At 43.0% G+C, this 25,198-nt stretch overlaps 1 protein-coding gene across 1 annotated transcript in view; it reads right to left on the bottom strand.

Annotated features, from left to right (window-relative positions):
• The window catches only part of STMND1 (stathmin domain containing 1), a 34,956-nt gene extending 17,776 nt beyond the window's left edge, over nucleotides 1–17,180 (bottom strand). Inside the window, exons 1-2 of the mRNA XM_082259130.1 lie at nucleotides 17,031–17,180; nucleotides 1,746–1,914 (exon numbers count right to left, since the gene is read on the bottom strand). Coding sequence (XP_082115256.1) covers nucleotides 1,746–1,914; nucleotides 17,031–17,120 — 259 coding nt within the window. The 5' untranslated portion in view covers nucleotides 17,121–17,180. The remainder of the gene's footprint in view (nucleotides 1–1,745; nucleotides 1,915–17,030) is intronic.
• Nucleotides 17,181–25,198: the final 8,018 nt, after the last annotated feature.

Below are 25,198 nucleotides of genomic sequence, written 5' to 3'. Positions count from 1 at the left end.
CACTATGGGCACTGATTGTGGGCACTGATGGGGGGCAATGATGGCGGGCACTGATGGTGGGCACTGTGTATGTTTTTTACCTCTAGTAATCAGGGCACTGGTGATCAGTGCCCTGATTACATTCTTCTGTGTCCCCGGCAGCTGAGCAGCTCTCCTCCTTCCTCACACTGCAGTCTCCGTGTGAGGAAGGAGCTCTGGCGATGGGAGATGATCTCATATGTTTACATATGAGATCATCTCTCATCGCACGGCCCGATCACGTGGTAAATGGCCGCTGTGATTGGCCATTTACCACGATCTGTGATTCGCTGTGTCCAAGGGACACGGCCAACACAGATTTTCCCCGATGCGCGCTCGCGGGAGCGCGCGGGGAGCCTGTGTCTGGGAGGCCGTTTAAAGACGGCCTCCCGAAAATGTGGGTCCGCGCTGCAGCCGTCTTTCGGCTATAGCGCGGACCGGAAGTAGTTAATAGGGCCTATGTGCTGCTTGCAGAATGCTTTCTGTCTATGTAACATTATGTTTCTTTTCGGGTTTGACCTCTTTTACATCTTACTGGTTGAGAATCAAAAACATTTATTCAATACCTCCACTTTTTAAATAGGAAACTATTTAATGTACCATTAAAGGAACCCTGTGCTAAGAAGTATGGACAGCCTGTTATTGCTGACTTCCACTCTGAAAATGTTTGCCATTTTGATCCAGTTGTCAAATTGATTCTTATAGCTCTTCTTCTTATAAGCCTAGGCCAGTGATGGCACCCCAGATGTTTTGGAACTACATTTCCCATGATGCTCATGCACTCTCCAGTGTAGTTGAGCATCGTGGGAAATTTAGTTCCAAAACATCTAGGGTGCCAAGGTTCGCCATCACTGGCCTAGGCCATCTTCATGTAGAGCAACAATTCTTTTTTTTCGGATCCTTAGAGAGTTTTTTGCCATGAGGTGCCATGTTGAACTTCCAGTGACTAGTATGAGAGAGTGAGAGTGATAACACCAAATTTAGCACACCTGCTCCCCATTCACACCTAAGACCTTGTAACATTAATGAGTCATATGACACCAGGGAGGGAAAATGGCTAATTGGGTCCAATTTAGACATTTTCACTTTGGGGTGTACTCATTTTTGTTTCCAGCGGTTTAGACATTAATGGCTGTTTGTGTGTTGAGTTATTTTGAGGGGACAGCACATTTACACTGTTATACAAGCTGTACACTCACTACTTTACATTGTAGAAAAGTGTAATTTCTTCAGTGTTGTCACATGAAAAGATAGAATAAAATATTAATAAATTTGTGAGGGGTGTACTCACTTTTGGGAGATACTGTAAGTGGCTCTGCGTGCTTGTTCTGGGTCTGTGGTTCATTGAAGCAGGAGAAAGCCAGACTACTAAGCATTTTTAAAGGCAGTTAGAAACACACACACACTAGTAGCTATAAAAAGTGCAAATATACAGTATACCCATAGCAACTCAATTTACTTCTGCTAGGGCATAATGCAGGTTGTTCCTAATGGTCGATCTCCAGTCATTCCTAGTCGTTTCAAAGCTTGCCCACCCCATCCTGCCTCCTTACAGTCATAGTTTATGATGAACAATGAGAAAGCCCATCATATAGATGGGCCAACAGAAATGTAGGGGAGCAGAAGTGAGTGGGAAAGCTCTGACACTTCCCAGAAGAATCACCAGAAATAAAAATATTAAGTGGTTTCTTGTGTAAATTGTGCCCATTCACCATCACCCTACTTACCATTATTCAAAACATGTGTTCTCCTTGGAGAAGTTGCCTCTACTATTCCTGGTAGATGGTTGCCTACACCCTCATCTTCATGACCTAAGCCACTATCCATTGTTCCTTTTGACACTGCTGATCCATCTCTGACATTGGTGCCATTGTTTCTTGGAGACTTAAGTTCATCCTACAAATAAATAGGCAAATCGTGTATACAAGTCAGCAGACATAGATCATTCTGGACAATAGGTTAATCCATATCTCACTTGGTTTCCTCTTAGACCAAAATACTAATTTACATAATAAATAATAATATATATTAGCAGCCAATATTTATGGTGAACATCTCCAATGAGGAAAAAAAAAAATAAAAAATGCAACATTAAACAAAATGGGCACTGTGATATACCTGCATGCACCCATCAATGACTTCTCTAGAACCCCTTAAAATTCAGGACAACGTCATACGCAAGTACAAAGTAAAGAACCAAACCCCTTCCCTTCCCTCTAAAAGACTTACTATTGGACACTAAGCATGTCTATCATATTTCAGGACCAATAGCTACTGCCAGAGACAGGTGTGCCCTCACAATTGCTTACGAAACGTCTAATTTGCATATCAGAGCGCCTTGAGTTTTACAGGGGATTATGGTGCTTGAAGAACAATAATGTTGGAGGTTTACATATAGTCTTATTTGGATGGGTTGTCTTTATTACTGAATAGAAAGGAGTAACACACACCCATCTTGAACATTCAAACAAGTGTGTTCTTAATTCAGATCCTGGATATATATTGCTTAACCCCTAGGCACCGACAGCCTCCTGGCCCTTTAAGAGTTCTAAAAGCCGGGAGGCAGCCATTTGGGTCATGTGGAAAGTTTGACTGTAAGTATGCATCTGGAGCTTACTGATCCTCAGAGGCTGCCATGCTGGGAGTGTGCAGTGAGCAGTGCAGTAAGTAGTTTACACAGGGCCGCCAAGGAGTTAGAGTGGTTGTAAACCTCCCATATGAAATATGAATAAAGCACTCTGTCTTCTCTGTCTTCTGCTTTAAAGCACTCAGTGTCATTTCTGTCTTCTGACAAAATTTCTTGACAGAGAAAAATGGTGACAGGAGAGGGATCTCTAGGTGATTGACAGCCTCAGCTCTGTTGCCGTGTGCTATGTGAAGGGGGGTGTGTCACTTCCCCCAATCAGCTCTCAGAGCTCTCCTCACTGAGCTCTGCAGAGTGTAATTTCAGCTCCCCCCCCCCTTTTTTTGAACCCTCAGACAAGCTTTATCATTTCAGAACTTTGAATAGATGTAGAGACGAGATAGCTGCAGAAAGACAGGTTTGGCTCCATGCACACTAGTGTTTTTTTAAGCTCTTAGAAGCTGTTATTAGTATTTTTCCTGCTCCCAGAAGTCTAAATAGTGTTATCCTATGTGTCAATGCACACTACTTAATGCTATTAGTGTTTTTTAGAGCTTCATTGTCTAGGAGCAGAAAAAAATTGTTTGTCGTTTTTTTGTAGCGTTTATCCATCAACAACGCTATTAAACAAATTCTATTATCAGCGTTTTTTTAGCTTAAGGCCCCGTTCACACTGGGGCGACGCTACTTCCCGGGGCGACCTCACAGGTCGCGGCGCGCTGCTCGCACCGCGACCTTGGAGCGGCCGGCACGGACTTTATAACATTGAAGTCAATGCAGGTCACTCTGGGTCGCCCCAAAGAAGCTCCGGACCCTTTTTTTAAGTCGGAGCGACTTGTGTCGCTCCTATTAGAATGGGTCCACAGCTTCTCTGTGGAAGGCGACCTACGGCGACCTGTCAGACGACCAGGTCGCCTGACAGGTCGCCCCAGTGTGAACGGGGGCTTTAAAAAAAGAACGCTAGTGTGCATGGAGCCTTTAGCTAATGTAGAATTTATTTAATCTCTGTGTATCACCTGAGGCCAGTCACTTCACTGGGTATACGTAAGGATTTACAACCACTTTAAGCTGCAGTCATGTGCGTTTCCATACCACTAACATCTCAGCTTTTTGAGATGGATTTCAGCAATTAAAGTGTTCTGCCCTTTTGTCCTGCATTGTAGTGGTTGGTTGCTTTTTAGGTAAACAATGTGTGGTTAAAAGACTGTTAGGAAAAAAGGCAAATAGAATTTGTGATTGTAGAAATATAATTTAAAGTGATTGTAAACGATCACCTTGTAAAAATAACTTATTCAGTTTAAAATTAAAATGAAAGGCAAACATTTGTGTATAGATATAAAAAAACATTATAAATACATTTTCCCCCTTTTATTTATAAGTGATCACATTCCCTCTGTTCTCAGCTGCATATGAGCTGGGGGGAGGAGAAGCAACAGCACACTGAGCTTCTCAGTGAATAGCTGTGCAGGGGTGGGGGGGGGGGGGTGGGGGTGTCAGGACAAGTCTGATCATTGGAGGAGAGCCCAATGAGTTCCCGGCATAGCTAGAAAACTAACCATGGTGAGCTCTCCTGCTTAGTGTGGTCAGATTTTAAAAGGAGAGCAGGACAACTGGCACGAACGGCAGGAATTTCACATAAAAGAAGCAATACAAAGAGAACAGGATAATTTCTCATACAAGTGCATAGTACAGCAGGCACATATCAGGACCGCTGACGAAGTCCCGCCCTTAGGGATGATACGCGTGCGGAGGGAAGGGAGGAGCCGCTGACGTCACCCGCTGTGATCCGGAAATGGAGTAGCAGTGTTGAAGCGCGGACACGATGCAGTTGTTTGCCATACATTTTCATCTATCTAGTAAGAGGCTTTTTATTCTCTTTTATAAACAAAGCATTTTATCAGTATTACACTATGGTCCGCCATTTTTTGTTTTGCACGGTACTGTGGAGAGGACGTTTTTCCTGATCGGAAGGAGCTATTGTGGAGCATTTTTTTCTCCTTTTGAGGATATCCTTATATCTTGCTGGCAATTCCATCCATGTATCTCTGTACCCTGGAGCATAGAGTGGATTTACATGCTTATGTGTTTAGTTCTTAAGGTGAGAGGCCAATTTATGTGGTGGAGGTTTATTGCACTGTGAACACCTGTCACTCCGATCAAGAGGAGCGTATCCAGCACATCTTTTCTATCATGGGCCTTCTTGCATGGACTATACATGTATTTATAGGAATATATATATTCATTCGATTATGTTATATTTTAGCGCTACACTAATTTACTGTGGAATATGATAGACTGGTTTTTGTTTTTTGACCTGAGTGCACAGCAGCCTCTTTACATCTATTGTGTTTGAGGGATTGCGCTGATATATTTGTTATTTACATATCAGGAATTTGAAATTCTCGGGTAACAAACACTTTAAAGAGGTTGTAAACTTCAGAATTTTTTTTTTTTTTAAATGAACACCTGAAAGACAAACACATAATGAGCTAGTATGCATCGCATACTAGCTCATTATGAAATACCTTAGAACGAAGCCTCGCAGTGCCAACCGCTCACCTGTCTCATGGGTGACATGTTCGGTCACCCTTTCTCCGGGTTTGCGGAATCCGGCCATCTGATTGGCTGGAGCTGCGATGACGTCACTCCCGCGCATGCGTACGGTCGCAGCACGGGGTTCTGAAGGAACGGCACGAGCGGCCCTTCCTTCAGAGCGCATGTGCCAGTGATGTCACTGGCTGCATGCAAAGTAAATACCTCCTAAACGGTGCATGTTTAGGAGATATTTGCAGTACCTATAGGTAAGTCTTATAATAGGCTTACCTATAGGTATAAGTTGCAGAGGAGGGTTTACTTCCTCTTTAAGTGTTTGTATATATCTGTTGTGAATTTACTAGATAGCAACATTGTTGCCAATAATAAAATAAACAAAAAAAAGTTATTTTTAATGTTTAAAAAAAGAGAAAGATGCTACTAAATAGATACTTTTGTGCTGACATGTGCAAGTCCATAACCCAAGGTTGAGAGACCCTCAAGGTGTGTTCCTTCATAACTGCACTCCACTCACACTTATGAGATTTGTATGTAAACCCAGATACGAAAGCTGTGGAAATATCTCCCTTTGCCCTGTAAATTTAGTTGTGCAAAGTTTTTTTTATTTTTTATAATGATGTGAGTAAAATCTGTTGATCTTGCCAGGTTTTACTTTCTCTGAAACCTTCTATAAAAGTGTGACTACCAGCTCCCAATAGGAGAAAGCTACAGATTGCTGTTTACATGAAGTAGTAGGCTAAATTTACTAAACTTATATTAATTATTATTTTCTACAACAACCATTATGTGTACTAATTAAGTTCAATTAGTAGGGAAAAATAACAGTAACATGGCTAAACAAAAAATCACATTAATTATGGCAAATTACACGTTTTAGCTTGATGAATGTAGCCTTAAGAGTCAACTTGTATGCTATAAATGACTTAACATGACTACAAGGCAAGCTTTCATGTGTTCTCTTCATGTTAAGTATGTAAAAGCCAAGTACCAATCTCAATCCAGGCTGCAGCAGTTCTCTACTCTACTGCTACATGTTATTTCTAGCTTGGGACCGATTATAAAAGATCCTCTGGTAGCTACAATTCCCACTTCAAACCTTATTATAGTTCTTGAAATATAAACACGCTCTCTGCGGGAAGGCCAAAAAATGTCTTCATTCATTTTAAGATTTATATATTGTAGAAAATAGGTTTTATTTAGATAGGATAGCTGTATATCCAAAACAATTATTTTGTTTAAGGCTCGGTTCACATATATGCGATGCGGGAAGGCTGCAAATTCGCAGCCTGTTCCCGCATCGCACACGCACCCCCGGCAGTTCACACTGCCATATGCGATACGCTGGGGGTGTCAATGTAATCTTAACGACACCCCCAGTTTGATCGCATATCGCAGTGCGATCGTGCAGTTCACACAGGATCGGATCGCACAAGTGTGAACCGCTGTGCGATCCGATCCTGATGCGGCTGCAAAAATGCCTCCTGTGCGTGTTTGCTGCGGGAGCGATGCGAATTTAGCCATACAGTTTGTATGGCTAAACTCGCACCGCACAGCTGATCGCATGTAATGTCAGAGCAGTGCGCTCCGACATTACATGCGAACCCCGCACACGCACAAGTGTGAACCGGGGGTTAATAACATAAATAACATAAAGCACAACAATTGTATTTCTTAAAATGTATGATTTTTAGATTTATATAGAAAGAAAATGAAACAAAACAAAAAGACAATACAATTCTCTGAATTTTTTTTTAGCCTCTCAAGCCATTTTAATTAGGCACACTGTACTAGGGGTAATGAAAAGGTATAGCAGTATTTATGAAATATAATAATTAACATGACTCACACACTAGAATAAGGACATAATGTTTCCTGTATTATAGTTCTATATGTGGGCTGCGGGAATAAGAGAAACTGAGTTTTAATTCCTCTGAAATTTCAGGTCATAGGATTTCGGTAAAGTTTGCCATATGGGCTAGATACATTGGAGTCAAAGGGGAAAGTGAGATTACGATTTTATATATATATATATATATATATATATATATATATACTGTATATACACACACACACATTACCTCACAAAAGTGAGTACACCCCTCATGTTTTTGTAAATATTTTATTATATATTTTCATGTGACAACACTGAAGAAGAGAAACCTTGCTGTAATGTAAAGTAGTGAGTGTACAGCTTGTATAACAGTGTAAATTTGCTGTCCCCTCAAAATAACTCAACACACAGCCATTAATGTCCAAACTGCTGGCAACAAAAGTGAGTACACCCCTAAGTGAAAATGTCCAAGTTGAGCCCAAAGTGTCAATATTTTGTGTGGCCACCATTATTTTCCAGCACGGTTTTAACCCTCTTGGGCATGGAGTTCACCAGACCTTCACGGGTTGCCACTGGAGTTCTCTTTCACTCCTCCATGATGACATCACAGAGCTGGTGGGTGTTAGAGACCTTGCGCTCATACAACTTCCCTTTGAGGATGCCCCACAGATGCTCAATAGGGTTTAGGTCTGGAGACATGCTTGGCCAGTCCATCATCTTTCCCCTTCAGCTTCTTTAGCAAAAAAACAAGCGGAGCGCCTCTAAGTGCAATACGTTTAATGGAAGTAAAACATACAACAGGTGGTAACTCACTAGATGTAGATGAAGTAAAGGCACAAAAACAAACGTCCTGGGGTCAAGCTGTCCATGTAGCTACTGCCGAGAGGAAGGATGTTGAGAGGATCTGATCCGGTAGATGAAGCAGCGGGGAGATGCCGGCTCTGTCTTCCCTGGGACCGGACTCTCAAGGCAGGCGGGGACTCAGCTTCAACCGTAGGACGTAAGCACGGTCAGGGGTGCACACGACGCGTTTCAGAGCGCGCGCCAAGCTCGTGGAGAGCGTGCGCGCTCTTTTTTCAAGTGTAGATGCGGTGACCGCTGTGAGCCAACAGATTTGTACACACGCAATGTGTGAATGGGAGTGTGCACAGGCCAACCAACCAATGAAAAGGCATGGCGGCCATATTGGAGCACACAACCCATACATAATGGCAAATAATTAAATGGCCATACAATATACTGATAATATAAAAGGGGACCGTGGCAATATAAAAAATATGCAAAGAAATGTATAAAAAATATATATATATATCATTATATATGTACATATGCAGACCCCGGTGACATCCCCACTACATCATCGTCCGGTTCTCCTTTTTTAGTGATGGGCCACCCACACAAATCCAAACGCAAAAGAAGAAACACAGACGAGGATGTAGGGGAGGGAAAAAGAGCACTAAAAAAGACAAATCATCGAACTACACACCCTCCACCATAAAGATTTTTAATCTATCATCCCATTCCCTCTCTGCTGAAGATTTGGCTTTGCTCAGCAGAGGTTTATCTTTTTCTCCTACTTACCTACCCAATTCATTTCTTCTATTTAAAGATTTAAACAAATTCATACGCAACCTCACATTAAAGAGGTTTTTTCACATCCAATCGGAGAAAAATAAGATGATACATAACCACTGTCCCTCTTTGCCTTCATCTATAACAGTTACCTCCCCCTCTCCCCCTTCACAGCCACCAACCGTCTTAGTGCCTGATATGGATCTATCTTTAGATAGCCTATATAGCATCCATGATGAGGCTTCAGCACCACCTTTTGACAACATCACCTCTTGGGATCCAGAACTAGACCAAGATTTGTCATTATTCACTCAACATTTACCGTCATCCCCCACAATCCAACATACTTCCCTTCAGCCCCCTTCGGTCTTTTATCCTTCCCACTCTAAAGGACCCTATCTAGAGGCCTTTTACCAAGTGGTCTTCTCAGACTTCAAAAAATTATGTATCCCTTCTGGGACCTCACAGCAGCATGTACATCACAATCTCACCCCTGGAGAAAGATCTTCCTTAGCCAGCCTTACCAATAACCCCACTCTGGTCATTAAACCAGCAGACAAGGGCGGGGGGATTGTTATCCAAGACCGCTGTGATTATCTTTCAGAAGCCCATAGACTCTTGTCAGATAACACCACATATCTCAAACTAAATAAAGATCCCCTTCCTCTATTTAAGCTAGAGGCAGAAACACTTATTCGTTCAGCCATCAGAGACAATATCCTTAACAAAAAAGAAGCAGAATTCCTTTTTAAACCATATTTTAATACCCCATACTTTAATCATTTGCCCAAAGTGCACAAAAATTCATCTAATCCCCCAGGTCGACCGATTATTGCATCTATGGACAGCATTACTAGCGGTTTTTCCCTTTATATTGACTCCTTTCTCCAACCCCTTGCCCAAAATTTACACTCCTACATTAGAGACTCCATACATCTACTGGAAACACTTGAACCATACATATGGGAGGATAGTTATACCTGGGTGTCACTTGATGTGAACTCATTGTATACATCCATACCCCATGATATAGGTATAGAGGCGATTTAACATTTCTTATTTCAAGACCCGTCACTTCATCCTGCACAAGCCTCTTTCATCGTTGATTCCACCTATTTTTGTTTAACACACAATTATTTCCAGTTTGATGGTACATACTATCTCCAAACCAAGGGTACTGCGATGGGGGCAAATTTTGCCCCATCGTATGCCAACTTGACTATGGGGTTATGGGAAAACTCCTTCATATGGAACAATAATCCCTTCTCGAAACATCTGGTATACTTTGGTAGGTATATCGATGATATTATTATCATCTGGGATGGCCAGACCACCGAGATAGAGGCCTTTGTGCACCACTGTAATAATAACCAGCTGGGGCTCTCCTTTACATTTGTACACAACACTGATACCCTTCCCTTTTTGGACTTGGAGTTGGGCCACATAGATCATAAGATCTTTGCCCGCAACTACACCAAACCCACGGCTGGCAACTCCTATATACATTATAGGAGCTGCCACCATCCTACATGGATCAATAATATACCCAAAGGGCAGTTTTGCCGTTTACGGCAGAACTGCACCAGGGACCAAGATTACAATACTCAAAGTTCTCACCTTAAAGAAAAATTTCTCGATAAGGGCTATCCATCAGATTTGGTCGATTCAGCATGCTATACTTATGCCCATGGCAAGCCCCCCAAGGCCCCCAAATCTCAAGCCGACCCACCAGTTCGCTTTATTACCAGATTCCACACCAAGTACAGAAACATGGAGGGGATACTCCGTAAACATTGGAATATTCTGCTACAAGACCCACATCTCAAAACATCCCTACACCCACGGCCTACAGTTACTTATCGGAGAGCACCCACCCTGAAGAACAAAATAGCCCCCAGTAAATTAACTGATAACCATAAAGCCCCACCATTGAATCTCATTCCCCTTAAGGGTATGTACCCGTGTAAGAAAAAACTATGCAAAACATGCAATTTCATAACTTATGGACAAAAATCTTTTTCCCATGAAGGTCGCACATATTTTTTGGATAACTTTTACAATTGTTCCACAGACTATGTGGTCTATTGTTTGATTTGCCCATGCAAGTTATTATACGTGGGTCGCACCATTTGTCCTTTGCGCCAGCGTTTTGGCAAACACCGGTGGCTTATAGAGGAAGGATCGGATAAGCACAGTGTCCCGAGACACTTTTTAGAATATCATAACAAATCTACAGAAGGGCTTAGAGTTTGGGTTATTGAGGCCATCTCCAATCAATTACCAGAGGCTCAGCGGTTCTCTAGACTCTGCGAACGCGAGACTTTTTGGATCTTTTCCTTGAATACTTTAAAGCCCCATGGCCTTAATGAGGAACTTGAAATTAGTACTATTTTATAATCCTCTTTCATGTCCTTTTTGAGGTGTCTATGGAGGTCTATATGCACCTATTAGACGTACAATAACTACCTAATAGATCTTGTTCAGCTACATTGTTTTTACTTTCTATTTCTTTTAATTTTAAAATTTCTTTTAATTTTAAAAATATATATACACATATTTATTCTTATATATCTTTTAGATACATTTTAAAACACATCCTCTATATATATTTTTTATTATAAAACATTACACCACATAAGTCCTTTGGTCTGCATATGTACATATATAATGATATATATATATATTTTTTATACATTTCTTTGCATATTTTTTATATTGCCACGGTCCCCTTTTATATTATCAGTATATTGTATGGCCATTTAATTATTTGCCATTATGTATGGGTTGTGTGCTCCAATATGGCCGCCATGCCTTTTCATTGGTTGGTTGGCCTGTGCACACTCCCATTCACACATTGCGTGTGTACAAATCTGTTGGCTCACAGCGGTCACCGCATCTACACTTGAAAAAAGAGCGCGCACGCTCTCCACGAGCTTGGCGCACGCTCTGAAACGCGTCGTGTGCACCCCTGACCGTGCTTACGTCCTACGGTTGAAGCTGAGTCCCCGCCTGCCTTGAGATTCCGGTCCTGGGGAAGACAGAGCCGGCATCTCCCCGCTGCTTCATCTACCGGATCAGATCCTCTCAACATCCTTCCTCTCGGCAGTAGCTACATGGACAGCTTGACCCCAGGACGTTTGTTTTTGTGCCTTTACTTCATCTACATCTAGTGAGTTACCACCTGTTGTATGTTTTACTTCCATTAAACGTATTGCACTTAGAGGCGCTCCGCTTGTTTTTTTGCTTCATCCTTTTGACAGATTGACTTCCTGTGCAGCAGAGCTGGCCCTTCGTGCAGACTTTCATCTCATTTCCTCATTACATGGACTTCACCCCAGCCTATTGCTATATAGGTATCTGTGTTATATATTGTTTTCTGTTTTTATTTATTTCATGATTTTGCTTGCACACTAGCTGTTTCCCAGTGCTTCAGAGCGCCAGCTTCCTTGTTTAGCTTCTTTAGCAAGGCAGTGGTCATCTTGGAGGTGTGTTTGGGGTCATTATCATGTTGGAATACTACCCTGCAGCCCAGTCTCGAAGAGAGGGGATCGTGCTCTGCTTCAGTATCTCACAGTACATGTTGGCATTCATGGTTCCCTCAATGAACTGTAGCTCCCCAGTGCCGGCAGCACTCATGATCATAACACTCCCACCGCCATGCTTGACTGTAGGCAAGACACACTTGTCTTTGTACTCCTCACCAGGTTGCCACCACACACGCTTGACACCATCTGGACCAAATAAGTTTATCTTGGTCTCGTCAGACCACAGCCCATGGTTTCAGTAATCCATGTTCTTAGTCTGCTTGTCTTCAGCAAACTGTTTGCTGGCTTTCTTGTGCATCATCTTTAGAAGAGGCTTCCTTCTGGGACGACAGCCATGCAGACCAATTTGATGCAGTGTGCGGCATATGGTCTGAGCACTGACAGGCTAACCCCCCACCCCTTCAACCTCTGCAGGATTGCTGGCAGCACTCATACGTCAATTTCCCAAAGAACCTCTGGATATGACGCTGAGCACGACCACTCAACCTCTTTGGTCGACCATAGCGAGGCCTGTTCTGAGTGGAACCTGTCCTGTTAAACAGCTGTATGGTCTTGCCCACCATGCTGCAGCTCAGTTTCAGGGTCTTGGCAATCTTCTTATAGCCTAGGCCATCTTTATGTAGAGCAACATTTTTTTTTTTCAGATCCTCAGAGTTCTTTGCCATGAGGTGCCATGTTGAACTTCCAGTGACCAGTATGAGAGAGTGAGAGTGATAACACAAAATTTAACACACCTTCTCCCCATTCACACCTGAGACCTTGTAACACTAATGAGTCACATGACACCAGAGAGGGAAAATGGCTAATTGGGTCCAATTTGGACATTTTCACTTAGGGGGGGTACTCACTTTTGTTGCCAGCGGTTTCGACATGAATGACTGTGTGGAGTAATTTTGAGGGGACAGAAAATGTACACTGTTATACAAGCTGTACAATCACTACTTTACATTGTAGCAAAGTGTAATTTCTTATATAGAAAATATAGAATAAAATGTGAGGGGTGTACTCACTTTTGTGAGATACTGTATATATATATATATATATATATATATATATATATATATATATATATATATAAAAACTCCTAACAACTAATTGACTTGGTCTTGTGACAATAAATGTCACCTCATTATGCTCCATGCAGACTGGGCTTAAAAAAATGCCAGTTCCCTTGGCAGAAAAAAAAAACACTCATATAGAGCATTTTTTTTTTTTGTGAGTTTAGACGAGTTTAGGAGAGTGAGAATAGTTCATATTCCCATCGAACACGTTCCTAGATATAGGCTCTAATGAGCAGGCCCCTCTGATGCCTCCTCTATAAACCACTTCCTGCAAACCGACGTACCTGTACGTCAGCTTGCAGAACTGTTTGTACTGGGATGATGCCTGCAGCTACAGGCATCAACCTGGTACCATTTTTTTAGAGCCAGCGGTCAGTTTTTAGGAGATAACAGCCGCTTTAAGGAGATAACAGCCTCAGCAGCAGCTCAGCCGTTATTCCAGCGAGCGGGAGGGGACGTCGCCCCTCTCCCGCAGCCTTCTGCTGCTTTAACCGGGTCTCCCGTTCAACTGGTTGACCTGAACAACTAGCCAGCATATCCGCTGGCTGGTTGGAGTCCTGAACAAAGCCGCATTCGGCTTTGATACGGTCTCGAATGTAGTAACTCGGAAGGGACGTCACAACATCACTTCTGGTTCACTGGGCTGCCAATAGCGCCAATTTTAAATAACTGTCAGTATTCAAAAATGCAGATTTCAGCATTTTGAATAATTTGAAGTGCAGTGGAGGGGTCTGGGGTCTTTTAGGCCTCAGATCCCCCCATAAACAGTACCTGTCACTGCCTATTACTGTCACAAGAGATGTTTACATTCCTTGTGACAGCAATAAAAGTGATCAGATTCAAAAAAAAAAAAAAAACAGTGCTAAAAAAAAGATTAAATAAAATAGGAAAAAATAAAATTATTTAACCGCTTGCCGACCGCCGCAAGTACATTTACTGCGGCAGTCAGCCCCTCTTGGGCAAAGCGACGTAGTATTACGTCGCTCGCCCAGGAGCCTGTAGGGGGCGAGCGTGTGCCGCCGGAGGCGCGCTCCTGCACCCGCTCGTTCACGGCCATCCCTGCGCGAGTGACCGGCGGCTCCGATGTCCGCCGGCCACTCGCGATCTCCCGCTGAAATGGGAGAAAGGCAGATCGGCTAATGTAAACAAAGGCGCCTGTCATTCTCCCTGGTGTAACAGCAGAGACTATACGATCCTGCTATGTAGGATCGTATGTCTCTGTGGTTACATCAAAAGCCACGCCCCTTGACAGTTAGAAGCACGCCCCTAGGGACACACCTAACCCCTGGATCTGTAATAAAGTTAACCCCTTCCCTGCCAGTGTCATTTTTACAGTAACAGTGCATATGTATAACACTAATTACTGTAGTAATGTCACTGGAACCCCCAAAAGTGTCAAAAATGTCGCAGTCCCGCAAAAAAAAAAAAATCGCAGACTAGTTAAAAAAAAAACAATAAAAATGACATAAATCTTTCCCTTAGTTAGTAAACACAATAACTTTTGCGCAAACCAATCAAAATACGCTTATTGCGATTTTTTTTACCAAAAATATGTAGCGGAAAACAAATTGGCCTAATATGTTAAAAAATTTTGATTTTTACATTTTTTTGGGGAATTTCATATAAAAAAAATGTAAAAAAAAAATTATTTTTTCAAAATTTACGCTCTTTTCTTGTTTATAGCGCAAAAAATAAAAATCGCACAGGTGATCAAATACCACCAAAACAAAGCCCTGATTGTGGGAAAAAAAGGATGTCAATCTCATTTGGGTACAGCGTCGCACGACTGCGCAATTGTCCATTAAAGTCACGCAGTGCCGAATCGCAAAATAGGCCCTGGTCTTTGAGCAGCCAAATCCTCCTGGGCTTAAGTGGTTAAAGCACCCCCCCGCGCCGTGAGCTTGTGCACGAAAGAAAACGCATACGCAAGTCGTGCCCGCAAATAAAACGGTGTTCCAACCCCACATGTGAGGTATCGCCGGGATCGCCAGAGCGAGAGCAATAATTTAGAAAAAGATCTCCTCTGTAACTGTAAACTGGTAACCGTTAAAAAGTTTGAAAGCGTCGCCTATGGAGATTTTTAACTACTGTAGTTTGTTGCCATTCCATGAGTGTGCGCATTTTTAAACCGTAACATGTTAGGTATCTATTTACTCGGCGTGACATCATCTTTCACAATATACAAAAAATTTGTGCTAACTTTACTGTTTAGTTTTTTTTTTTAACCACTTAAGCCCCGGATGATTTTACCCCCTTCCTGACCAGGGCCTATTTTGCGATTCGGCACTGCGTGACTTTAACGGACAATTGCGCGGTCATTCGACACTGTACCTAAACAAATTTGACGTCGTTTTTTTCCCACAAACAGAGCTTTCTTTTGGTGGTATTTGATCACCTGTGCGATTTTTTGATCATGCGCTATAAACAAAAAAAGAGCAACAATTTTGCAAAAATAACAATATTTTTCACATTTTTTTATATGAAATTCCCCCCCAAAAAAAAATGTAAAAAACAAATTTTTTTTAACATTTTAGGCCAATTTTTTCTTTTTTACCATGTGTTTGGTAAAAAAAAAATCACAAAAAGTGTATTTTGATTGGTTTGCGCAAAAGTTATTGCGTTTACTAACAAAGGGAAAGATTTTTGTCATTTTTGTTGTTTTTTTTAAACGCGTAATGGCGGCGATCTGCGATTTTTTTAGCGGGACTGCGACATTGGGGCGGACAGATCGGACCCTTGACTGACATTTTTGATACTTTTGGGGTTACCAGTGACATTACTACAGTAATCAGTGCTATACATATGCACTGTTACTGTAAAAATGACACTGGCAGTGAAGGGGTTAACTTTTTTTTGAGAGGGAGGGGTTAATTGTGTCCCTGATTGGCTGTGGCTTGATGTATAAGAACAGAGATCAACAGTCCTACATAGCAGAACCGTTTGATCACCATTCTTACACAGGGAAGAATGACAGGCGGCTTTGTTTACATTAGCCGCCTGCCTTTCTCCCGGTGTAACGGACAATCGCGAGTGCCTGGCGGACATCGCGGGAGAGCCCATGACCGCGCCTCCGGCGGCGCGCGCTTGCTCCCTAGAGCCTCACAGGCTAGCGACATAGCCCTCCGTCGCTTTGCCTGTGAGGGGCTGACCGCCGCCATAAATAGTCGTGCGGCGGTCGGCAAGTGGTTAATGCAGTGAAATGCATTTTTTTCAAAAATATTGTGTTTCAAATACCGCTGCGCAAATACCGCGTGACAAAAAGTATTGCAACGACCGCCATTTTATTCTCCAGAGTCTTTTGCTAAAAAAAAAATTTATATAATGCTAGTAATTTTATAGCAAAAAAATACTGATTTTAACTTGTAAACAACACGTGTCATTTATAAGCTTGGTCCTTAAGTGGGAAAAATGTATTGTAATTGTTCTGTCTGCCCTCATGTTGTAAAGCAGTGGCCGCTCGCTCCCCGCTGTGCAAACTGTTGGCGCTTAATAAATCCTGTATAATAATAATAACAACCAATTTGGCAGAAATCACTGTGCTCCCTAGAGGTTTGTAAAATCTATTTCAGATCAGAAATAGAATATTGGGAGCAGATGTATTTATTGCAGTGGTATACAGATGCTTGGTATGACTTTACAAGGCAGTTATTGTTTTTTTCAGCATGTGATTATGTATGATCTATGGAAAGCTGTAGCTAAGTGCCATAAGGATACAAGTCACGTGGTGAGTGCTGGCATTCTGCATGCCTTGCCCACGATGAGGTCCCCTGTAGGATGCGGTCAGCGGGTGTCTATAGATCTGTATAGTACACAGCATATCGTCTGACCTTGGCTCCCGGCTTGACTTTCTCTCCCCATCCGCTCTTCCTCCCGTCTGTGGGCTGAACGACTCGCACTCTGGAGCTCTGGCATCCCATGGCGATGGTTCTGTAAGGGAATGTGTGCGTGGCGCGCCGGGCTCTGCATTCTTTTATAGTGCCGGTCCGGTTACTATGGACTCCGCCGTCCCCATGGCAGGTTGCTACAATACGTGACGTCACGCGGCCGTGCTGCGCCATGTACGTGTATACCCCAGGGCTGCGCACACTGCTGGAAGGGTGACAGGTCTGCTCTAAATGGGATTATTACTATAGAAGTTACTATTCAACATGTTCACTGTACTTATGAAGCTGAACATGTAAAGCGTGCAGTAAACTGACCTAAAACTAGATGTAAAAGAGCCAGCGCCTATTGTGAAACAATACACTGCTCAAAAAAAAACAAAAAAAAAAATGAAGGGAGCACTTTTTAATCAGATTATAGCATCAAGTCAATAAAATTCCTGGAATATTGATAAGAAGCAGAGGGGGTTGTTAATCAGTTTCAGCTGCTTTGGTGTTAATAGTGGGTTAAAATTAACAACAGGTGCACTAGATAGGCAACAATTTTAATAGAATCTCCGTGATTGTCCTCCTTATGGGCCACATCCCTGCACGTATGAACCATACAAAAATTCCTCTGAAAGTGGGACTTTTTAGGCACTAATTGAATTTACCACAATATTTTATAAAAAGCAAATTTTATTGTATCATGGGATTGGCTGACGGCTGACGCATGCGCAGACGAGGGACGCGGCGGCCATCTTGTTGGTGGGGAAACCAACGAATGTCTGTGAACTTGTTATGACAGAACGCTGAAACTCGGTTACATAAATGTATGCTGCTTTCTTTATTTATTTAACCACTTAAGCCCCGGAAGATTTTACCCCCTTCCTGACCAGGGGGTATTTTGCGATTCGGCACTGCGTGACTTTAACGGACCATTGCGCGGTCGTGCGACGCTGTACCTAAACTAATTTGACGTCCTTTTTTTCCCACAAACAGAGCTTTCTTTTGGTGGTATTTGATCACCTGTGCGATTTTTTGATCATGCGCTATAAACAAAAAAAGAGCGTCAATTTTGCAAAAATAACAATATTTTTCACATTTTTTTTATATGATATTCCCCCCCAAAAAAATGTAAAAATCAAAATTATTTAACATTTTCGGCCAATTTGTTTTATGCTACATATGTTTGGTAAAAAAAAATCGCAAAAAGCGTATTTTGATTGGTTTGCGCAAAAGTTATTGCGTTTACTAACAAAGGGAAAGATTTCTGTCATTTTTGTTGTTTTTTTTTTTAACGCGTAATGGCGGCGATCTGCAAATTTTTTTTGCGGTACTGTGACATTGCGGCGGACAGATCGGACCCTTGACTGACATTTTTGACACTTTTGGGGTTACCAGTGACATTTCTACAGTAATCAGTGCTATACATATGCACTGTTACTGTAAAAATACACTGGCAGTGAAGGGGTTAACTTTATTTGAGAGGGAGGGGCTGTGTGTGTCCCTAGGGGCGTGATTCTAACTGTGATTGGCTGTGGCTTGAGGTGTAGGAACAATGATCAACGGTCCTACATAGTAGAACCGTGTGATCATTGTTTCTACACCGGGGAGAATGACAGGTGGCTTGTTTACATTAGCCGCCTAGCCTTTCTCCCTCTCCCCCGACGATCGCCGAGTGACCGGCGGACATCGGGTCCGCCGGTCACACGCGCGGGGGGGTCCGTGACCGAGTGGGAGCAGGAGCGCGCCTCCGGCGGCGCGCTCTCGCTCCCCAGAGCCTCACAGGCTAGCGACGTAGACCTACGTCGCTCTGCCTGTGAGGGGCTGACTGCCGCAGTAAATATACTGTGAGCAGTCGGCAAGTGGTTAATAAATTATTAAGACTTTCTACACTATGAGGGGCATTTCTGTTTTTCTTATGAGTGGCAAAGCTACCAAGGTTTAACACCGATTACCATACCAGAAAGTTGTGAGGGGAGGAGTGGATTTTACCTGCATTCCAGTATACCTGTATTGTTGGCGCTGCATGACCCCTTTGGGTCTGGGTTGATGGTAAGAGTATTTAGTTACTCCATTTGGTAGCGGATCCTTTTTCTCTCCCTGCACTTTTGATCGGCTGGTGTGGACATAATTCCTCACGTGGACTCTCATATTGATGGACTGGTCTGCTTACATTTAGGATTAGCGCAACACCTTTCCTATAACATTGCCTAGAAGATACTCTGACATGGTGGGCACAGCACATGACATGTTGGACACTGCACATCACATTACATGATGGTCACAGCACATGACATGGTGGGCACTGAACACTGCATTACATGGTGGCATAACACGTTACATGGTGAGCACTGTACAGCACAGCCTATTACATGGTGGGCACAACACATTAAATGGTGGGCATGCCACATCACATTTCGTGGTTGGCACAGCACATGACATGGTCGACATGACATATCACATGACATGCTGGGCACAGCACATTACATGGTGAGCACGGCACAGTACATTACATGGTGGGCACAGCACAATGTATGGTGGCGCACAGCACCTGACATGGTGGGCACTGAACACTGCATTACATGGTGGGCACAGCACATTAAATGGTGGGCACAGCACATTACATGGTGAGCATGACACAGCACATGGTGGGCACAGCACAGCACATTACATGGTGGGCATGGCACAGCACAGCACAATCTGTATTGGGTGTTCACCCAAATGGCACAGTACCAGTTTAAACTCAAACCCAGCAAATGACGCCTATTGAGCAATGGATCCAGTACTTGGGGCATATATTGTAGAAACCGGAGGAGTTTCCCCAGACCTGGTTAAGGTCCAAGCAGTGCAGGACTGGCACCCTCCAAAGACAGTTATGGCACTTTTCCACTGCAAGTACTGGCTCGGCTCTACTCAGCCCTGCTTGGCCCGGTTTGCTTTTCCACTGCTGGTACCGCATGGTACAGTGTTGGAACGGTTCGGTACGGTACGGTATGGTTTGCTTTTCCAACAAAAGTAGTACTAAAGTTAAGTGGGTGGGATAACAACGGTGTGGGTGGGATTCTCTGACCAATCAGTGGCTAGTAGTGACTGCATGCAAAGGATTGTGGGATATGGTACCAGTTTGGTACCTGTTGGAACCACAATCGAGTAGGAACTGTTTTTTCAGAGCCGTACCGTGCCGTACCGTTCAGTTCCATGCAGTGGAAAAGCGCTGCTGTACCGTGCCGTACCGAACCGTTCCTACACTATACCATGCGGTACCAGCAGTGGAAAAGCACAAAAGCGTGCCGAACCGTTCGGTTCCATGCAGTGGAAAAGCGCCATTACTTAGCTACGCTCCTTTCTGGGACTGGTGGGCTATTACCAAAGATTTATCCCACAGTTTGCCCAAACAGCCGTCCCACTTACCCAGCTGTTGAGCGGTCATGCCACCATCTAAGTGTAGATGCTCTTGCCAACACAAATAAATAGTAAAAATATACTCGCATGCAAAATGCATTAAAAGGACATCTGGTAAGCCTGTAGGCATCTGCAGAGTTTGCCAGAGAAGATGCCAGGTATAGCAGAGTAGCGCCTGAAAACAGCTGTGGAGTTCATGTCGGGTATTGCAGAGCTGTCAGAGGCAGTGGACATGGAGGAGCCAGCGGGACCCAACATGGAATGCAAACAGCAGCACAGGACCGGAAACAGGAACTGGAAGCGTGGTGACGTCAAAGAGTGGCAGCAAAATGATGTAAGAGTCAGGGGTGTGGCTACAAGTTTAGGGCATGGGACCACCCCTTTTAACCTGATTGCCACCATATTACTTAGGTATATATATTTTAGGAAGGGGAATGTGGGATGTGTAGTTTCTTAACAGGAAGTGTCAGTTCTCAGATAACAGACAAAACTGCTGACAAATGAATGTGAATATGAACTCTACTATAGGCTGTGTGTACAAGACAGCATTTAACACTATAAGGTTAAAGCTGAACTCTAACTTTCTTTTCACTAGAACTGAATGGAATGATCAGTCCCAGCATAGATCATAACGCTGTACTCTGTTGTCTGCAGATCCCCTGATTTCTGGGTTTAGTTGTTATTTTGTATCATGTGATACTCTGCATATCTTGCTGATAGACTCTGTTCCTTCCACAGCCACTTCCTACAGTGGCCAGAGTCTGTACACTCTGCTCTGTAGCCTTTCAGACTCTGTAAATGATGTAATTTCCCTCACAGCGCTAATGGTGGGTGGAATTAAATACATCCTAATTGGCATTTTATCCTGCTGAGTCAGACCTCCAGGAAGAGTTCAAATCTCCCAAGTCTTGCCTCACAGATCACAGCATCATTCAAGAAGGAAACACCTTCATGTAATATACACAGCCTGCTGTGAAATCTAGCTGTGCTGATGATGGGCAGGATTGAATAGATAGCCCTGGATCACACTATTGCGACATGTCACGTGACTTCCAGCACGAATATCATTCCTATGCAACTTTGATGGATTAGTGTTTTTTCTAACCCTCACCTCTCATCCCTAGCCTAGTCACTATTGCTGTCTAAAAACTTCCTCCCAAGCACATACCCCCCAAGCAAGGCTCCCAAGCATTCCATTCACACCTCAGTGTAACAGAAACATGTGTTCCCGCTCACAGTTTTTTGTTCGTTTTTCAAGCGTAAACGTCCGCCGCACATAGGGCAGCCCATTCACCTACTGCCTTACATGCGACATATGCCCCAAAGTAGCAGTAGAACGTTTTCAGCCGTGGAGTGTCACATGGTTATTTAGTGCACATTGCGGCGTGTTTTGTCATTCGACAAAACACGCATTTACGAGCTGTGATCGGGGTGTCACTAACAAATAGACTGCATTTACATCTGCATGTTTCCAAATGTGAGGCATCCCACACAGAAAATGCATGTTTTTTGTAGCACTGCCCCCTAGGGAGCTGCTGAGAATTACACTTCTTGGGTTCCCCTGGGTTACCATTAGCAACCGATAGTAGATACACGGCATTAACAGTTCTTGGCTCAAACAATGAACAGTCCAGGGGATGTGGTTTTTTGTATTTTATTTTAGAACTTGGATAGGAGAAGGGATGAGTGGGATACTCCAACTTGAACTATGCACAATCCTGAGGACAACTATCTGCAGTGTGTGCGGCAAGGCCGCTGCTTTACTTTGCCACTATTTTGAAGATAAGAATATGAACTCTTGTTTGGTTTACTCTTCAGGGTCTAACTTGGCACCCCCTTTCTCACTTGCTATGTGTGCTAGCCCCTGTCCGCTGACACTCTACCGGAGTGGTCCCCTTCCTGGGCAGACCCCTGGCAAGCTTCCCGGTATTTACGGACACTGTTATTCCCTGGGTTGCTCTGCCTCCAACTCCCTTGTCAGCATCCACTTGACCTCCTGGTTCAGCACCACACTTCTGGTCCACAAGGCCGACCGCCTGTGACCACCTTCCTCAGCAACAGGAGGAGAGACAGCTGTCACCCTCCTCCTGGGACCTGGCTTCCTGCCCAAAGACACCCTGTCACATGTGCCCTCGGCTTATACAACGTATACCAGGATGCACTACTGCCTGTGCCAACCCTCTAGGATAGTCACAAAGCCTGTGTGTCACTGACTGGGTTTCCTCCACTGTCCAACAGGCTCCCCTATTGCATACAGTGGGGACACTCCCTCAGACCAAGTGAATCAAACATGGACACATGTAACAGGCAGAACTACCGATCAGGCTCCCCTGATAAGCAGATGGAGCAAACCATAGTTTACCTACTAGCACCTACCTAGGAGAGTGCTACATTTTAGTTGCGGGTTGCCCTGCATTCAGAAACAAACAAATGCGGACAAATGGTAACCCAAGCATGACGTGCGTTGCCGCACATTTTCAAAATGCACGGCAAAGGACACATTTTCTGTGCAGGTTGCTGCTCATTCGGAAATGCGCAGATGTGAATGCAGCTTACATGGTAACGCACAAACATTGTGGTGCATTTTTAAAATGCACGACAAAGCATGTTTTCTTGCGGGTTGCTGTGCATTCAGAAACGTGCAGATGCAAACTAATGGTAATGCAATCATGATGCGCGTTGTCGAGGATTTTTGAAAGCACAGCAAAGCGTGTGTTTTCTTGCAGGTTGCCATGCGTTCTGAAACGTGCAGATGTAAATTAATAGTGGTGCAAAACACACGGTAAGCTTTCGTTTTTTTGTGTGGGTTGCTGCACATTCAGAAGCATGCAGATGCAAACGACAGGTAACGCAAGTGTGCTGCATGTTGCCTTGCATTTGCTTGTGGGTCGATGTGCGTTCGGAAATTTGCAGATGCTAATGCATAGTAACGCAAGCGCGATGCGCCATACCAGTCATTTTCGAAATACACAGCAAACTGCATATTTTGCAGCTTGCAAATGAATGGTAATGCAAGCACAGATGCAAATGAATGGTAATGCAAGCACACTGCATTCCTAAAACGCACAGCAAAGCACAGCAAAGCATGCACTTTCCTGTGGATTGCCATGTGTTTGGAACCACGCAGATGAATGGTAACGCAAGTGTGATGCATGTTGCCAAGCATGTTCGAAACACATGGAAAAGCATGTGTTTTTTGTGCAGGTTGCTATGCGCTCATAAACGTGCAGATGCATATGAATAGTAACGCAAGCTAGCTATGCATTACTGCGTGTTCTTGAAGCACAAGGAAAAGCGTGCATTTTCTTGTTGATTGCTGTGTGTTCAGAAGCGCACAGATGAAAACGAATGGTAACACAAGTGTGCTGTGCATTTTCAAGACACATGGCAAAGCGTGTGTTTTCTTGTGGATTACTGTGTGTTCAGCAACACGCAGATGCGAATGAATGGTAACTCAAGTGCGATAAAGCGCATTTTCAAAACGAATTGCAAAGCATTTTCCCCCGTTGTTTAAACTTAAAATTGCGCGGTTTGTGCGACACTGTACCCAAATAAAATTGAAGTATTTTTTTCCCCACAAATAGAGCGTAATTTTGGTGGTATTTGATCTCCTCTGCAATTTTTTTTTTTTTTGCGCTATAAACAAAAAAAATGTGACAATTCTGAAAAAAAAAAAAAACAAAAACAATATTTTTATTTTCTGCTATAAAACATACCCAATAAAAAAAAATATAAAAATCTTTTTATCTTATAATTTTCATCAATTTAGGTCAATATGTATTCTGCTAGATATTTTTGGTAAAAAAATTTCAATAAGCGTATATTGATTGCACAAACGTCTACAATCTAGGGGAAAGATTTGTCATTTTTATTTATTTATTTATTTATTTTTTACTAGTAATGGCAGCGATCAGCGATTTTTAGCGGGACTGCGACATTGCGGCGGACAGATCGGACACCTAACACTTTTGACACTTTTGAAGGGACCAGTGACATTACTACAGTAATTAGCGCTAAAAATATGCACTGATACTACCTCAGGAAGGAGTACCTTAGGGAGCTTAAAGGACTTTTCACAGTCAAAAGTGAAGCTAAAGTAAGCGGCCTAGCCGTGACCAGCATCAGTCAGCTTTAATCAGCATCAGTCAGTATTAACCAGCTTCAATCAGTAGTTCTCTATAGTCCCTGCTTATTTTGTGCATAGTTCAGTCGTTGGAGTATCCCACTCATCCCTTCTCCCATCCAAGTTCTCAATAAACCCTAAAAACCAAAGAAACTGGACTGGTTCTTGTCTGAGATAATCACACTTGGAAACATGCTTAAATATCCTACTGTTGCTAATGGGAATCCACACTCAGCAGCTCCCATGGGAGTAGTGCTACATTTCTTTTTAAGTTGTGCTAAAACATTTTATGCCAAACTAAAGGTTGTAAAGGCATGCGTGTTCCAATCCATCCTATAGTGAAGTTGCATGTGAAAAAAGATTGGGTTATATATCTGTTAGAGGGCTACATTGATTCAGCTTTTGTAGAAATACTTCAAATGCATTTTGTTATTGGTACTAACAAGGAATCTTTTTCATAGTTTACTAATGTAGAAACTAACTGTACTAATTACAGGGTTACATAGTTGGTGAGGTTGAAAAAAGATATCAGTCCATCCAGTTCAACCCATAATGTGTGTGTTTACTGTTAACCGTACATTATATACCCCTGTATGTTGCGATC

Source organism: Pelophylax lessonae (genome assembly GCF_965119305.1).
Source record: "Pelophylax lessonae genome assembly, chromosome: 5".
NCBI lineage: Eukaryota > Metazoa > Chordata > Amphibia > Anura > Ranidae > Pelophylax > Pelophylax lessonae.
This window is presented reverse-complemented; position numbering and strand designations above follow the sequence as displayed.